General features: G+C 48.6%; 1 protein-coding gene across 4 annotated transcripts in view; it reads left to right on the top strand.

Annotated features, from left to right (window-relative positions):
• The first annotated feature begins 10,954 nt into the window (after positions 1-10,954).
• NMS (neuromedin S) overlaps positions 10,955-17,288 on the top strand; it is a 373,480-nt gene continuing 367,146 nt past the window's right edge. For all 4 annotated transcript variants that reach the window (XR_015299176.1, XM_086933393.1, XM_086933392.1 and 1 more), the window contains exon 1: positions 10,955-11,068. Coding sequence is in view for 3 of the 4 variants with exons in the window: in XM_086933393.1 (XP_086789519.1) it covers positions 10,978-11,068 (91 nt within the window). In the remaining variant the exon portion in view is untranslated. The remainder of the gene's footprint in view (positions 11,069-17,288) is intronic.

The raw sequence follows: 17,288 nt of genomic DNA, 5'->3' as shown, positions 1-17,288 counted from the left end.
CCTCTCCCTCCTTCTCCTTCCTTCTGTCTCCCTCTCTCTCCCTGTCTCCCTCTCCCTCCCTCTCCCTCCTTCTCCTTCCTTCTGTCTTCCTCTCCCTCCTTCCCTCTCCCTCCCTCTGTCTCCCTCCTCCCTCTGTATGTCTCCCTCTGTCTGCCTCCCTCCGTCTATCTCCCTCCATCTGTCTATCTCCCTCTGTCTGTCTCCCTCTGTTTCCCCTTGTCAGTCAGTCAAAATACTCTTTATTCGATTTTTGTTAAAATCATAAAAGGCACAATGCAAATACAATTACAATTTTTAAAAACATCACTTAATCTCATTACAAAAGTTTTCTACTTAATGACTTCATTTCATCAGATTGTTACACAAAAGTACCAAAATTTACAAATCTATTTACAAATATTAAAAATTTTCCTTTAAAAACAAATTGGTGTTAAAACAGGTCTATCTGGGGTAATCTTTTCTTCCTAGATCTAAATGCAGCGGTTAGATAGCAAGCAACACTAAACATGGTGTGAGTATCAGCTAACATTTGGAGGGAGATTAAAGCTGGCCTTATTTGAGTAAAACCCGCCGCTTTCAAGACAGGGAATAGGTATTTTTTCCTTTCACTGCTATAAAAGCCACAAAAAAATATAAAGTGGAGGGTGTCTTGGACTGAAAATTGGTCACATCCACATGGCAGACCATCTTCAGGTTTTTACCACACCGGGAAATTTCCTAGGGAGTAATGGATTAAGTTCATCCTGAATTTAGTAAGTAGGAGTCTATGAAGAGGATTAGTCACAACTTTTAGATATGGTTCCATGGTGGGCGAAGTCGTTAAAACAATATGTGCCCTCACCATGGGTTTCCTCAATTCCAACTCTTCTCTATCCATATGAGCCCTCTCCAGAAACATCTGCTTAATCCATCTGACATCCTCCCTTCTGATGTTGGTTGGGTCGTTAAAAAGATCCGGTCTCCCCAGCATGAGTAATGTAGATTTAATATATTTTAGCCAGGGAATTCTCATGGCGTTATCCCTTGCAATGACGTCCTTAAGGATGGCATGGTTTAGTGTTAGCTCGGGGTTCAGCCATGTTTTGGCCCAGAAAAGGAGGGGGGCTAATTTTAATTTATCAGAGATATATGGTAAACCTATTTCCTCATGGATAGAGAAGGTGGGTGTGGAATCAGGGACAGATAAAATGTTCCTAATGATACCATTTTCTACCCTCTGTATTTTTGCCGTGTCTGCGTAACCCCACATCGCAGACCCATACATGGCGATTGGTACGCACTTACTGTTGTATATTTTAATCACCGCCTCCATTGGTTTGGCTCCCAGTCTTTTTGTAAAGGCCAGCAGGGCTGATGAAGATCGTGCTAAGCTAATGCTCTTTGCTTTAATCTGGGGGACCCAGGACCCTCTTTGATCAAAAAGGACTCCCAGGTAAGGAAAAACTGGTACCCTAGATAGAATCTCCCCTTTACAAATAAAAGATTTTTTCTGCAACATATTTACTCTACGACCGATAATCATAGTGTGGGACTTGGAAACATTGATTTTCAAGTCTAGATTCTCCATAAAGGAGCCAAAGCGGTCCAGAAGAATCTGTAGGCTAATCCCTGTTCGTGCTATTAGGACGGCATCGTCCGCGTATAGGAGGGCTGGAATCTGGGCTCCTCCTACACGGGGTACATCAGCCAGTCCTGTTTCTAGGTGTTTCCCCAGACCGTTTATATAAATAGTAAAAAGAAGGGGGGCCAGGATGCAACCCTGGCGCACCCCCTTTTCAGATTTAAAACTTTCCGTGCACCTTCCATCCCTGGTAACTCTTATTTTTGCGTTGAGATCTTGGTGTAACCTTGCCATAAATGCCACCAAGGGTTCCTCTATGCCTAGCTCTAGTAGAATAGTCCATAACTTACTCCTGTTCACCAGGTCGAAGGCCGAGGAGAGGTCCATAAAGGCCAAATAAACTGACCCCTCCCCGGCCACCGTGTACCTGGAGACTAGAAGGTGGAGATTGGAGCATTGTTCCAACGTCCCCCTATTCTCACGAAAGCCATATTGAATGTTCGAGAGTCCCCCGTTCAGTTCTAAATTTTCCCTTAGTTGAACCAAAAGGACTCTACCTAGGATTTTAAAAGTGGAGTCGATAAGGGAGATTGGGCGATAACACCCGGGGTCCTCCCGATTTCCCTTCTTGAAGATGGGAACTATTATGGATGTTGCCCAAGTTTGAGGTAGGGATCCTTCGGTTGCTGCTCTAAACACTCTGGTCAGTACTTTGCTCCAGAGTACTGGGCAATATTTAAAGAAGTCTGCCGGGACACCATCAGGGCCTGGTGCCTTGTTTTTTGTGGTATCCATAATGGCTTTAAGGACCTCCTCTTCCGTAAACACCACTGTGGCTGCACAGTGGACCACCTCAGTAATACTTAGGCAGTTTGATGGTTCACCCCCATAAATATTGCTAAAATGCCGTACCCATCTCTCATCGGGAATTACACAATCTGTATTCAGATTGTTCTCCCCTGAAAAAAAGGAGTGATTTATGATTTCCCAGAACTGTTTACTATTTTTTAGAACATCTACATTAAGTAGATCATTCCATGCATTATTTTTAATTTCATTTTTCCTTGCCCTCACACTGGCTTTATAGGCCCGTCTCAGATGAGAAATTAATTCTTTATCCCTATCCTTGGCCTTAAGGGCCAGTTTCAATTCTCTATGTGCCCTTGAGCATTTGCTATCAAACCATTTGTGGGGCTTTGTGGGGTACTTGGATTTAGGTTTTGTAAGATCCCTGGCGGTTTGTGCACAAATATAATTAAAAGCAGTGACAACCTGAAGGTTCGAGGCAGTTTGATCTAGACAAGTTTCTATCGGTCCCTCAATTTTAGGGAGTAAGGTTTCCATAAACCTTTCCTCCATGGCCATACCCCATCTGAGCCGTCTGCCCTGATCACTGGGCACCGCCATGGCGCAAACCCGGGGTTGGTCCACCTGTCTGCGCCATAAGTCACTCCAGTGTATTTCAGTTGAAAGAGGGTTATGATCGCTATGGGGTGAGACAGTAACTTTATAGTCTCTTGTCTTTAAAATTAAGCCTACGGACATAAATATGTAGTCAATTATCGACCCCTTAGTTGTACCTTTAAAGGTGGGGACCTTCTCATTAGTAGCAGTTTTGTATGATTCATATATATTAAAATTGGCACACAATAAGTCAAGTGACTCCCCCATTTTGGTGTGTTCAAAGTGAGGAGTACAGACTCCAGCAGGGTAGTCTGTATCTAATGGTTGACAGGGCAATTGACATTTGTGGCTATTAAAATCACCCATTAAAAATTTTTCGAAAGGAGTATGTGAATTTTGACTGTATTTGTTTATCAAGTTCACCAAACAATGCAAGTGTTCAAATTCATTTGGTCCACCCCAGGCGTTATAAAAATTAATTACTAATATAATACAGCTCGGGGAGACTGTCCATTCTATTGCTAGGATGTTTGGGGAACCTGAATTCAATAGATTAAAAGTTCCTGCTAAATCTAAGGAAAAAAATGTGATAAGCCCCCCTTTTGCTCTCCCCGCGTTACTAGAACTAGCAGGTATTATGAAACTTAGGAAGCCATCTAGGGAAAAGGAAAGTGAAGTGTCCCACGTTTCTTGCAGAGCTATAACCTTATGTTTAGAAATGTATTGTATCCATGTAGGGTCCGATCTTTTAGCTCTTATTCCTGCAACATTCCAGGTCATGAATGTGCATGGTAGGGAAGTTACCCTCTCAGGCTTGGCTATTATGGGTGGTGTTAAAGGTGTAGGTAGTCAATCGTTTATATTCAAATCACTTAAGGGATTAAAGCGATTAACCAGGTCCATAATAGGACCTGTGTTATGGTATGTAGATGAATTTCGACTCGCTTTCCTAGTTACAGTTTGCCACCCATTAGCTGCTGGGACCATATTTGGGGGGGCCAACCTATGTGAGTTGAAGTGGGGCTGTGGGGGATAAAAGAAACCTAATGGAACCGCCCTGAGACTGTCGTTTTCCTTAATGTCTGATCCATCCCAGAACAGGGTAATCGGGCAATGGTCATTATTAAAATTTATCACCACACAGTCACCTTTCACATTTTTAGCCCGTTTTCCCACCCATCCTACCCTTCTCGCAGCTATGATGCTAGAGGATGTGTTTGAATCACCACTACTTAGATCATCGCACCATTTTTTTGCTTTACCTATAAGTGCGGGAGTTGACTCCTCCTCGCCTTGCCTTAACGGGGGCACCCCTAGGAAAACAACTACATAGGGTACTACCGCGGGGGGCAGATTTAGATGAATCTTACTTCCCAAGTAACTAGTTTCCCCTGATGTTGAGGGGACCTCCTGTCGGGTGATAGGTAAGGGTGGTTGGGGGACCTGTAGACCTACAGTATCTGATTCCATGGGCTCGGGAGTGGCCTCAAGAAGTGGTAAAGGTAACTGCTGTGTACTGTGACATTCTACGACCTTTTTATCGCCAAAAGACAAGCTATCAAGTTTTTTTGCTATATCATCTATCAAGACACTTTTTTTAGCAAGCCTTCGAGACATGTGTTCATAGTATCTACTATGTCCTTTGCAATTCCCACTAAAAGGGGTTCAATCCGTTCCTCAAAAAGAGCCTCAATAAGGTCCTTCAGGGACTCATCCAACCCATGACTGACTCGAGGAGGGACCTCCCTCTTCTTACGTTTTTTCGAGGACGATTTTGAATTTCCCAATGGGTCCGGAATCACAGTGGGAAGCAAAGTTTGGGATGCACAAGCTTGTGGTAAAGTGGAAACAGTGGCAGTTGTGGGTTTCGTTATAATGACATCAGGCTCTAAAGGAATGGCTTGTGCTTCGTGTAATAAAGATGAGGAAGGGGACTTAGCTAATATACCCAGTTCTTGTTGTGCTGTGGCGATTTCTTTAGTTAAAGCCCCCACCGCAGAAGTAAGGTAGGACAAGATGGAGTCAGATTGTTTTGCCACTTTAGCCTTTTTCCCACCATCATCAGCGGTAGCTCCGCTTTTCCGCTTACCCATATTAGCAGGAAATGTACGGTGGGTGGCCCAGCCCTGCCTAGTCTTGCCGTGGACTGTCCCGCCCTTGTCCCGGGCTTCTCCCGGGCGCTCCCGCGCGCTCCCGCGTCGCGGGGGAAGTCCTGGGCTTTATGCGCCGCCTGGCGCCAAAACGTGGTCCGCTCCTTCCTCCCGCTAGGAACTCTGGGGGATGTAGTTTTTACCCAGCTGGACGGCGGCGGCGCTCGTTGGCAGAGAGCGCCGCGGCTCCTTCCTGGATCCTGGTTCCTGGCTGCAAGCGGTCCCTTCCGCCAGCAACGCTGCACCCCGGTGAGTGCGCTGTGTCCCCCGCTCTGCCGGGGGAAGTCTTGGGCTTTATGCGCCGCCTGGCGCCAAAACGTGGTCCGCTCCTTCCTCCCGCTAGGAACTCTGGGGGATGTAGTTTTTACCCAGCTGGACGGCGGCGGCGCTCGTTGGCAGAGAGCGCCGCGGCTCCTTCCTGGATCCTGGTTCCTGGCTGCAAGCGGTCCCTTCCGCCAGCAACGCTGCACCCCGGTGAGTGCGCTGTGTCCCCCCGCCTGAAATTGTCTCCGCTACATTACAAGTCAATGGGGGAAATAAATTCCCCCGAGAATTTTGTTTCCAAAATCTCCCTCCAAATGTTGCCATGTATGGTCGGTGAGCCCCTCAGGCCTCAGTGCCCCAGTACCAGCTGCACCAATGGAAGCTACGTCTTCGCCCCGAACCTGTGCATAATATATACATTCCACAGGTTAAGCTCGGTAACGCAGCTCCGAGGGGAAGTCTTTCTGTCTCCCTCCCTCTTTCTGTCTGTCTCCCTCTGTCTGTCACCCTCTGTATCCCTCCCTCTCCCTTTCTCTGTCTCCCTCCTTCTGTCTCCCTCCCTCTGTCTGCCTCCCTCTCTCTGTCTGTCTCCCTCTCTCTGTCTCCCTCTCTCTGTCTACCTATCTCAATCTTCCTCCTCTATCTGTCTGTCTCCCTCCCTCCCTCTGTCTCCCTCTCCCTCTCCCTCCCTCTGTCTCCCTCTCCCTCTCCCTCCCTCTGTCTCCCTCTCCCTCCCTCTGTATGTCTCCCTCTGTCTGTCACCCCCTGTCTCCCCCTATCTCCGTCCCTCTGTATCCCTCCCTCTCCCTTTCTCTGTCTCCCTCCTTCTGTCTGTCACCCTACTCCATATGTCTGTCTCCCTCTGTCTGTCTCTCTCCCTCTGTCTTTCTCCTTCTCTCTGTATCCCTCTCTCTGTCTCCCTCCTCCCTCTGTCTGTCTCCCTCTCACCCTCCCTCTCCCTCCCCCTTCCTTTGTCTCCCTCTCCCCCACCCTCTCCCTCCCTCTGTCTCCCTCCCTCTGTCTCCCACCCTCTGTCTGTCACCCTCTGTCTCCGTCCCTCTCCCTTTCTCTGTCCCTCTCCCTTTCTCTGTCTCCCTCCCTCTCCCTCCCTCTGTCTCCCTCCCTCTGTCTCCCTTCCTGTCTCCCTCTCTCTGTATCCTCCTCCTTCTGTCTGCCTCCCTCTGTCTTCCTCCCTCTCTCTGTCTGTCTCCCCCTGTCTGTCTGTCTCTGTCTGTCTCCCTCTGTCTGTCTCCCTCCCTCTGGCTGTCTCCCTCTGTCTGTCTCCCTCTGTCTCCGTCCCTCTCCTTTTCTCTGGCTCCCTCCCTCAGTCTCCCTCCCACTGTCTGTCTTCCTCTGTCTGTCTCCCTCTCTCTGTCTCCCTCGCTTTTCCTCTATCTCCCTGCTCCCTCTGTCTGTCTCCCTCCCTCCCTCTGTCTCCCTCTCCCTCTCCCTCCCTCTCCCTCTGTATCCATCTCTCTGTCTCCCTCCTACCTCTGTCTGTCTCCCTATGTCTCCCCCTGTCTGTCTCCTTCCCTCTGTCTGTCTCCCTCTGTCTGTCTCCCTCCCTCTGGCTGTCTCCCTCCATCTGTCTACCTCCATCTGCCTCCCTCCATCTGTCTCCCTCTCTCTGTCTCCCTCCCTCTGTCTTTCTCCCTCTGTCTCCCTCTGTCTGTCACCCTCTGTCTCTGTCCCTCTGTCTCCCTCCCTCTCCCTTTCTCTGTCTCCCTCCTCCCTCCGTCTGTCTCCCTCTGTCTTTCTCCCTCCCTCTGTCAGTCTCCCTCCCTCTGTCTGTCTCCCTCTCTCTGTCTCCCTCTCTCTGTATCCCTCCTCCCTCTGTATGTCTCCCTCCATCTGTCTCCCTCTGTCTCCCTCTCTCTTTCTGTCTCCCCCTCTGTCTGTCACCCTCTGTCTCCGTCTTTCTGTCTTCTCCCTCTCCCTTTCTCTGTCTCCCTCCCGATGTCTCCCTCCTCCCTCTGACTGTCTCCCTCTGTCTTTCTCCCTCCCTCTGTCTGTCTCCCTCCCTCTGTCTGTCTCCCTCTCTCTGTCTTCCTCTCTCCGTATCCCTCTGTCTGTATCCCTCCTCCCTCTGTCTGTCTCCCTCTCTCAATCTTCCTCCCCCCTCTGTCTGCCTCCCTCCCTCTGTCTCCCTCTCCCTCCCTCTGTCTTCCTCTCCCTCCCTCCCTCTGTATGTCTCCCTCTGTCTGTCACCCCCTGTCTCCCTCTGTCTCCTACCCTCTGTATCCCTCCCTCTCCCTTTCTCTGTCTCCCTCCTTCTGCCTGTCTCCTTCTCTCTGTCTCCCTCCCTCTGTCTGTCCCCCACTCTCCGTCTGCCTCCCTCTATCTGGCACCCTCTGTATCCCTCCCTCTCCCTTTCTCTGTCTCCCTCCTTCTGTCTGTCTCCTTCTGTCTGTCTCCCTTCGCTCAGTCTGTCTCCCTCTCTCTGTCTCCCTCTCTCAATCTTCCTCCTCCCTCTGTCTGCCTCCCTCCCTCCCTCTGTCTCCCTCTCCCTCCCTCTGTCTTCCTCTCCCTCCCTCCCTTTGTATGTCTCCCTCTGTCTGTCACCCCCTGTCTCCCTCTGTCTCCTACCCTCTGTATCCCTCCCTCTCCCTTTCTCTGTCTCCCTCCTTCTGTCTGTCTCCCTATTTCTGTCTCCCTCTCTCTGTATCCCCCCTCCCTCTGTCTATCTCCCTCTCTCTGTCTCCCTCCTCCCTCAGTCTGTCTCTCTCCCTCTCTCTGTCTCCATCTCCCTCCCTTCCTCTCCCTCCTTCTCCTTCCTTCTGTCTTCCTCTCCTCCCTCCCTCTCCCTCTCTCTGTCTCCCTCTCCCTCCCTCCCTCTCCCTCCTTCTCCTTCCTTCTGTCTCCCTATCCCTCCCTCCCTCCCTCTCCCTCCCTCCTCCCTCTGTCTGTCTCCCTCCCTCTATCTGTCTCCCTCTGTTTCCCCTTGTCTGTCTGTCTACCTCCCTCTGTCTGTCTGTCTCCCTCTGTCTGTCACCCTCTGTCTCTGTCCCTCTGTCTCCCTCCCTCTCCCTTTCTCTTTCTCCCTCTCTCTGTATCCATCTCCCTCCCTCTCCCTATGTCTCCCTCCCTTTCCCTCCCTCTGGCTCCCTCTCTCCCCCTTCCCCCCTCCCTTTCCCTCCCACCCTCTCCCGCTGTCTCCCTCCCTCTACCTCCCTCTGTCACCGTCTGTCATCTCACCCTGCCTGTGTGTGCCCGGGCTGAGGCAGCTTCCCTTGGCACGAACACACACACACACACAGCCGCACCTGAGCACTTCACAGGTCTTTAAAAGACCATTTGAATGTTAATGAGGCTTTGATGTATTTCACCTCTTCTTAGGCCCCTGCATCTCCACTCTGACTATGGCTGCGATCGCCGGGTCCCCACAGAGCAGCTAAGTCTCTCAGAGTCACGCTGCTGTTACCGGCAGTGTTTGCAGACTCTTACATTTTTTTTCTTTAAAACACGGACGATGTCTGCAAGGTCCGCGGGCAGCCATGGAAGGCTTGCGGGGCCGCTGGCAGCCCTCGGGCCGTACTATGAGTACCCGTGTCTTAAGTACTCCATTAGTCAAACATTGTGTCACAGCCTGATGTGAAAAGCCACTGCAGGGGTCAGGAAAGGTGACTAGGAATAAACAAACTTATTTTCTCCTACTGCATAGAAAAAGACATATCAACGCAGCAGGACAGTAGGCAAAGGTTACCAAAGGTTACCATTGTCAAAGAAAGGATTTGTCGCCTTTTGCCATGCAGAGATGAAGGGGTAAAAAAATAAACAAAGCCTCCTTAACATGTATATGGTATTTTAAAGACCTGTGAAGTACTTGGGTGCAGCTGCGATAATCTCTAAAACTGTCTGTGTGTGTTTGGGCCCAGGAAGCTGTTTCGGCCAGGGCTGACACACACAACCTGTGCGTTGCACGCCTGCCTTCAAGCCCTCACTGCGAGGGCCGAAGCTCCTGTTTGGGTGGGCCAGTCTCATGTTTGGGTGGGCCTGGCCCACCCGGCCCATCCGCTAGAACCGGGCCTGCTTAGAAACAGCGTGGACTTTAAAACTAAAAGATGTTTTCACTAAAGCTCGTTTTGGCATTTTTCGAGGGTTATTGCATGCAATGCCATGGCAACGTACAACAAAATCTATGCTTTGTAGACTATGCAAAAAGCGAGAGGAAAACATTATTCACTTGACTTGCCTATGCCCAGAATTGATGGAAGAAAGGGGGAGGCTACCACGGAATAAATGTAATAGCCAGGAAATTCGAACTTGCAAGCAAGCGCTCATAATATGTTTTAATTCAACAGATATAGTCTTGAACACTGCTTTTGTTAAAATTCATGCTATTGGCAAAAAATAATTTCGTTTCTGGTGAATAGTCTGATGTAAACTTAGAAGAAGGAACTTGGGAACAGTTGCTCTCATGATTATAATAGTAGAAATAAGATATAATGCCTGTGTTTTGGTTGTTTTTATATATGTGGGAATAGTAGGAAACCCCGAAGAAGAATTTTTATGTTGTAAAATGAAAATCAAGTTATTTTTTCCTACAGTGTTAATTTTTTAGACTGCTAACATCTTAAATGTGCATGTTGTATGGTTTTAAATAATCAAACAATAAAGAATTAATTCATTCCTTGGGCTAGGGGTGCTTGCTGATCATAGCTCATGGTGACCAGTAGACCAACTACCATCTCTAATTACACAATGAGAGACAATTGCCTGAGGGTCCCGCCATTTCCTTGTCTACTGAGGACTTCTATGGAACATTCTCTTTGCCTTTCATGACCTCCTTCTGTTCTTTGACCCCGATGCTGCACCAAAGGAAGTTCCTGGCTTTAAAAGGTGACACGTCTTCACTTATTGAAGTCCTGTGCATGAACTCACTTCACACCTGAATCCTCAATCATCAATTTCGTTTCAGGTCTGAGCTGGTCAAAGAAGGCGCTTTCCTGAAACAGATGTTACGAATTACGCGCTACCTCCCACGCCTTGCGAAAAGCACCGCTTTTTCTTTCCAATTAACAGGAAATGTATCAGTTGGGGTAGATGTCTTGGTATTTATTGAATATCAACTTAACATCGAGTGGTGCTGTCTGGAAAGGTGTCTCCATGACTCTAAACAATTGCTGTTTGCCTGGTCCTGGCTGTTGACCCAGGAGACACGAGCTCTCCCTCCATCACAGGAAGTTGGGCTAATATTATTCAAGTAGCTGCCATTAGGAGGTCTGAAAGACACGATAGATTCCTAAAAAGTAATCAATACGTATAACGTAGCACCCGTCCAAGGGCTACTCTCCAGCCTTCACTCAAAAACTTGGAGATGAGTCTCAAATCCCAGTTGGCCAGCACTATGGATTCTGCACTCTACTCTTATTGAAGCCTGGAAAAATAATGGTGCTGATGTGAGGGATAAGGACAGAGCTGGCGCGTGAAGGGGTGCGTGCTGATTGGTCCACATCCTTTCGGACGCACTGTGTTACGAATGACGGCGCCCCCTCACTCCGGCCCATCAGAGGCACGCGCCTCGCGCCCCTGCCTGCAGGAGTTAGGAGCGCATAAAAAGTCCACTCTCCGGCAGGCGGGAAACAGACTCCGAGAAACATGACCGGGCAGCAGCAGCCGCCGCCGCCGCGCTCCGAGCTCCGCCTCTTCCTCGCCCTCTTCTGCCTGTGCGCGCTGCAGGCCGTCTCAGGTAGGATGGAAGCCCCTCGCCCCTCGCCCCTCACAGCCCTGGCGTACGAGCTGCAAGCCCCCGCGTGCCTTCCCCATACACTGTAGGGCGGTGGGCAAACTTTGAAGGGACTTTTACTATAGTGCTCGCGGGGAGCAGGAGCGTAGCTATTCATAGTGCATACGGTGCAGCGGCACCGGGGCGCGCTTCACCCCATATCAAAGCTGCTTTTACTACCGACGCAGGGGATGGGGCCAATGATTGTTTCTTGCATTCCCAGCTCACATTATATATCATGGACACACAGTCAACAAACTGCCCTGGGTCTTGTTACATTAACTTTCACAGGTGGAAAAATAGTGTAGATTGTGTGCTATTTCCTGTTTGTGCCGGAGGAAATGGACCGAGCGGGGTTTATTGCAGTCTGTGTTACATGTTTGAATCGGAACAAAGACATGGAACAACTTCTGTTTTTCCTGCGCTTAAATGATAGGGCTGGGGACAAACACAACGCGATATATATTTAAACTGCAAGAGACGAAACCAGTTCGCTCCTGTTAAAAACATGCAACAGAAATAACTGAAAACCAGTTTGCTTTTTAAACTAAGGTTATTTATCGACCAGGTTTTTTTCTGTTACAAACTTTATTTTGCATATGAAATATTTATGAGCAGATGTATCAGAAAATATACAAATTGTTTCACAGTTCGTTTTTGCTGTAGAACAGCCAAACGGCCTTTCGTACTACCTAGTTAGGCGTCGCTGTATAGAATGATACTAGCGCTTGTTATTACAGTGCTTTGAAATGGAAAGTGCTGTAAACAAAAAAAGGATTTATTTTGTTTAAAGAAATGTTTCCATATGTTTGCAACGTCGATATGTCGTCCGGTTTGTAGAGTAGAATGTATCGTTATTTGGTTTATTCTCGCCAGCAGTAGTACGTGACAACCGACCACATAAGTGACAGAACTATGGTTGTGTACTTTAAAAATTTCAGTCTGGCTGTGGACAGCTTTCAAACATGATACCAGGTTTGTAGTGTTGATGTATTCAGTATTTACTCAAGAAGGCAATGAGGTACCACTGATGAGCACCACTACGCTGCAAGTATGACCCTTCCCAGTGGGGTTAATTTAAGTTTTTGGATACAGGTGCCACCCGGAGCACAGGCGCCTTTTGAGATCTGAAAACACCACCTATTTTTAAGGACTTGTTTAAGTTCATCCTGTGGACCTCGGGGGCCCAAGGTCTAAAGCCCAGCGTGAGTTGGCAACAGAGAGGTACTGGTGCTGGTCCCACACATCTGTATTGGAGTTAATGCCCGGTGTCTTAGGGCTCTTGTTTCGGGTCTTTGAATGTATGTGTTTCTGTGCTGGAGTTAATGCCCGGTGTCTTAGGGCTCTTGTTTCGGGTCTTTGAGTGTATGTGTTTCTGTGCTGGAGTTAATGCCCTGTGTCTTAGGGCTCTTGATTGGGGTCTTTGAGTGTATGTGCTTCTGTGCAGGAGTTAATGCCCGGTGTCTTAGGGCTCTTGTTTCGGGTCTTTGAGTGTATGTGTTTCTGTGCTGGAGTTAATGCCCGGTGTCTTAGGGCTCTTGTTTCGGGTCTTTGAGTGTATGTGTTTCTGTGCTGGAGTTAATGCCCGGTGTCTTAGGGCTCTTGTTTCTGGTCTTTGAGTGTATGTGTTTCTGTGCTGGAGTTAATGCCCTGTGTCTTAGGGCTCTTGATTGGGGTCTTTGAGTGTATGTGCTTCTGTGCTGGAGTTAACGCCCGGTGCCTTAGGGCTCTTGTTTCGGGTCTTTGAATGTATGTGTTTCTGTGCTGGAGTTAATGACCGGTGTCTTAGGGCTCTTGTTTCTGGTCTTTGAGTGTATGTGTTTCTGTGCTGGAGTTAATGACCGGTGTCTTAGGGCTCTTGTTTCGGGTCTTTGAGTGTATGTGCTTCTGTGCTGGAGTTAATGCCCGGTGTCTTAGGGCTCTTGTTTCGGGTCTTTGAGTGTATGTACTTCTGTGCTGGAGTTAATGCCAGGTGTCTTAGGGCTCTTGTTTCGGGTCTTTGAGTGTGTGCTTCTGTGCTGGAGTTAATGCCCTGTGTCTTAGGGCTCTTGATTGGGGTCTTTGAGTGTATGTGCTTCTGTGCTGGAGTTAATGCCCTGTGTCTTAGGGCTCTTGATTGGGGTCTTTGATTGCATGTGCTTCTGTGCTGGAGTTAATGCCCTGTGTCTTAGGGCTCTTGATTGGGGTCTTTGAGTGTATGTGCTTCTGTGCTGGAGTTAACGCCCGGTGCCTTAGGGCTCTTGTTTCGGGTCTTTGAATGTATGTGTTTCTGTGCTGGAGTTAATGACCTGTGTCTTAGGGCTCTTCTTTCGGGTCTTTGAGTGTATGTGTTTCTGTGCTGGAGTTAACGCCCAGTGCCTTAGGGCTCTTGTTTCGGGTCTTTGAGTGTATGTGTTTCTGTGCTGGAGTTAATGCCCTGTGTCTTAGGGCTCTTGATTGGGGTCTTTGAGTGTATATGCTTCTGTGCTGGAGTTAATGCCCGGTGTCTTAGGGCTCTTGTTTCGGGTCTTTGAGTGTATGTGCTTCTGTGCTGGAGTTAATGCCAGGTGTCTTAGGGCTCTTGTTTCGGGTCTTTGAGTGTGTGCTTCTGTGCTGGAGTTAATGCCCGGTGTCCTAGGGCTCTGGATCCTGGTCTTTGAATGTATGTGTTTCTGTGCTGGAGTTAATGCCCTGTGTCTTAGGGCTCTTGATTGGGGTCTTTGAGTGTATGTGCTTCTGTGCTGGAGTTAATGCCCTGTGTCTTAGGACTCTTGATTGGGGTCTTTGAGTGTATGTGTTTCTGTGCTGGAGTTAATGTCCTGTGTCTTAGGGCTCTTGATTGGGGTCTTTGATTGCATGTGCTTCTGTGCTGGAGTTAATGCCCTGTGTCTTAGGGCTCTTGATTGGGGTCTTTGAGTGTATGTGCTTCTGTGCTGGAGTTAACGCCCGGTGCCTTAAGGCTCTTGTTTCGGGTCTTTGAATGTATGTGTTTCTGTGCTGGAGTTAATGACCTGTGTCTTAGGGCTCTTCTTTCGGGTCTTTGAGTGTATGTGTTTCTGTGCTGGAGTTAACGCCCGGTGCCTTAGGGCTCTTGTTTCGGGTCTTTGAGTGTATGTGTTTCTGTGCTGGAGTTAATGCCCTGTGTCTTAGGGCTCTTGATTGGGGTCTTTGAGTGTATGTGCTTCTGTGCTGGAGTTATCGCCCGGTGCCTTAGGGCTCTTGTTTCGGGTCTTTGAATGTATGTGTTTCTGTGCTGGAGTTAATGACCTGTGTCTTAGGGCTCTTGTTTCGGGTCTTTGAGCGTATGTGTTTCTGTGCTGGAGTTAATGACCGGTGTCTTAGGGCTCTTGTTTCGGGTCTTTGAATGTATGTGTTTCTGTGCTGGAGTTAATGCCCTGTGTCTTAGGGCTCTTGATTGGGGTCTTTGAGTGTATGTGCTTCTGTGCTGGAGTTATCGCCCGGTGCCTTAGGGCTCTTGTTTCGGGTCTTTGAATGTATGTGTTTCTGTGCTGGAGTTAATGACCTGTGTCTTAGGGCTCTTGTTTCGGGTCTTTGAGCGTATGTGTTTCTGTGCTGGAGTTAATGACCTGTGTCTTAGGGCTCTTGTTTCGGGTCTTTGAGCGTATGTGTTTCTGTGCTGGAGTTAATGCCCGGTGTCTTAGGGCTCTTGATTGGGGTCTTTGAGTGTATGTGCTTCTGTGCTGGAGTTAACGCCCGGTGCCTTAGGGCTCTTGTTTCGGGTCTTTGAATGTATGTGTTTCTGTGCTGGAGTTAATGACCTGTGTCTTAGGGCTCTTGTTTCGGGTCTTTGAGTGTATGTGTTTCTGTGCTGGAGTTAACACCTGGTGCCTTAGGGCTCTTGTTTCGGGTCTTTGAGTGTATGTGTTTCTGTGCTGGAGTTAATGCCCTGTGTCTTAGGGCTCTCGATTGGGGTCTTTGAGTGTATGTGCTTCTGTGCTGGAGTTAATGCCCGGTGCCTTAGGGCTCTTGTTTCGGGTCTTTGAATGTATGTGTTTCTGTGCTGGAGTTAATGACCTGTGTCTTAGGGCTCTTGTTTCGGGTCTTTGAGCGTATGTGTTTCTGTGCTGGAGTTAATGACCGGTGTCTTAGGGCTCTTGTTTCGGGTCTTTGAATGTATGTGTTTCTGTGCTGGAGTTAATGCCCTGTGTCTTAGGGCTCTTGATTGGGGTCTTTGAGTGTATGTGCTTCTGTGCTGGAGTTAACGCCCGGTGCCTTAGGGCTCTTGTTTCGGGTCTTTGAATGTATGTGTTTCTGTGCTGGAGTTAATGACCTGTGTCTTAGGGCTCTTGTTTCGGGTCTTTGAGTGTATGTGTTTCTGTGCTGGAGTTAACACCTGGTGCCTTAGGGCTCTTGTTTCGGGTCTTTGAGTGTATGTGTTTCTGTGCTGGAGTTAACACCTGGTGCCTTAGGGCTCTTGTTTCGGGTCTTTGAGTGTATGTGTTTCTGTGCTGGAGTTAATGACCTGTGTCTTAGGGCTCTTGATTGGGGTCTTTGAGTGTATGTGCTTCTGTGCTGGAGGTAATGCCCGGTGTATTAGGGCTCTAGATACTGGTCTTTGAATGTATGTGTTTCTGTGCTGGAGTTAATGCCCTGTGCCTTGGGACTCATGATTGGGTTTTTCAGTGTCTGTCTTCTGTTCTGGAGCTGATACCTGTGTGCCTTTGGGATCATGATCCAGTGTCTTTGAGAGTAAGTTGTTCTGTCCTAAGCTAATGCATTTGTCATTGGGGCTTTAGACTCATAGTCTTTGAGTGTAGGCTCTTTTGTCCTGGCATTAATGCCCTGTGCCTTAAGGCTAATGATTCATGTCTTTGAGTGAATGTCCTCATGTCTTGGAGCTACTGCCCTACTGCCTTCAGGCTCTCGTCTATCAGATAATGTCCTTCTATCCTGGAGCTGACGTATTTGTGTACTGAAGTCATGAGCGTTTGTCCTTCTGTTCTGGAACTGATACCTGTACCTTTGCGAGTAAGTTCTCCTGCCCTGGAGCGAATGCATTTGTCATTGGGGCTTACGACTCATTGTCTTTGTGTGTAGGTTATTTTGTCCTGGAGTAAATGGCCTGGTGCCTGGTGTCATGATAGTATGTCTTTGAATGCATGTCCTTTTGACCTGCACTTGATGCCTTGTCCCTTGTGGTTCATGAGTGTATGTCTTAGTTTCTGCCCTTGAGTTAATGCCCGGTGCCATGCGACCCATGATTCATGTCTTTGTCTTCTGTCGTGGAGCTAAGCCCCATCTGCTTCTGGGTTCATGACCTCTGTGTTTCAGCAAACGTTCCTCCGTCCTGGAGCTCATGCATATATCCTTGGCACTCATGACTCAGCATCTTCGGGTTTAGGTCTTCTTTGTCCTGGAGTTAATGCCCCTGTGCCTTGAAAATCACGATTGTAAATCTTTGCATGAAAATCCTTATATCTTAAAATGTGTGCCCTATGGCATGGTACAGATGATGCCTCTTTGTCGTGCCTTTCCACTTGTGGATAGAAGTTGCCCTTGTGGTATGGAGCTGGAACCTCTTGTGTTCTGGTCTTACTGATCCAGCTGTGTAAGGGACTTCTTCCTGTGCCTGGAGTTTCCCCTGTGTCCATGTTCTGTAGTCACTTCTGTGCTTGGAGCTGAAGTTGTGTCCTGGCGCTGTTGATGCCCCTGTGTAAACTAGTGCCCACTGGGTCCTAGCTCTGATAACCATGTGCGGGGGAGTTCTCCCTTTATACAGGCGTTGTACCTGCGTCATACAGCTGAAGTGCTTGTTTCCTAGTTCCGTTGCTACTCCAGTGTCCGGTAGCTCGATGTTTCTTTGTTCTGCTGATGCCCTATGTCATTTATTTACACCTGGGATCATGAGTTTCCCCTGTGTCTTAGAGCTGCAGCGGTGCAGCCTCCACATCCTGGTGCTGCTGATGCCCCTGTGTCACAGAGTTCCTATGTACAGCTGCCCATGTCTCCTGGAGCTCCAATGTCCTATCGTGGAGCTGGCCTTATGTCTTGCAGCTGCAGCCCCTGCGTCCTGATGCTGCTGATACCATGTATTCTTTAATTGCCACAGTCTAGTGGAGCTCTCATGACAGAGCCTAGATTTGTCCCTATGTCTGTGTCCTGGTGCTGTTGACGCCCCTGTATGAGGAAGCTCCACCTGGGTTCAGGAGTTGCCCCTGTGTCCTAGAGATAGAGCCCCTGTGTC

This window comes from Lissotriton vulgaris, chromosome 8 (assembly GCF_964263255.1).
Source record: "Lissotriton vulgaris chromosome 8, aLisVul1.2, whole genome shotgun sequence".
NCBI lineage: Eukaryota > Metazoa > Chordata > Amphibia > Caudata > Salamandridae > Lissotriton > Lissotriton vulgaris.
Note: the sequence above shows the minus strand (reverse complement) of the source record. Positions and strands in the feature narration are given on the sequence as shown.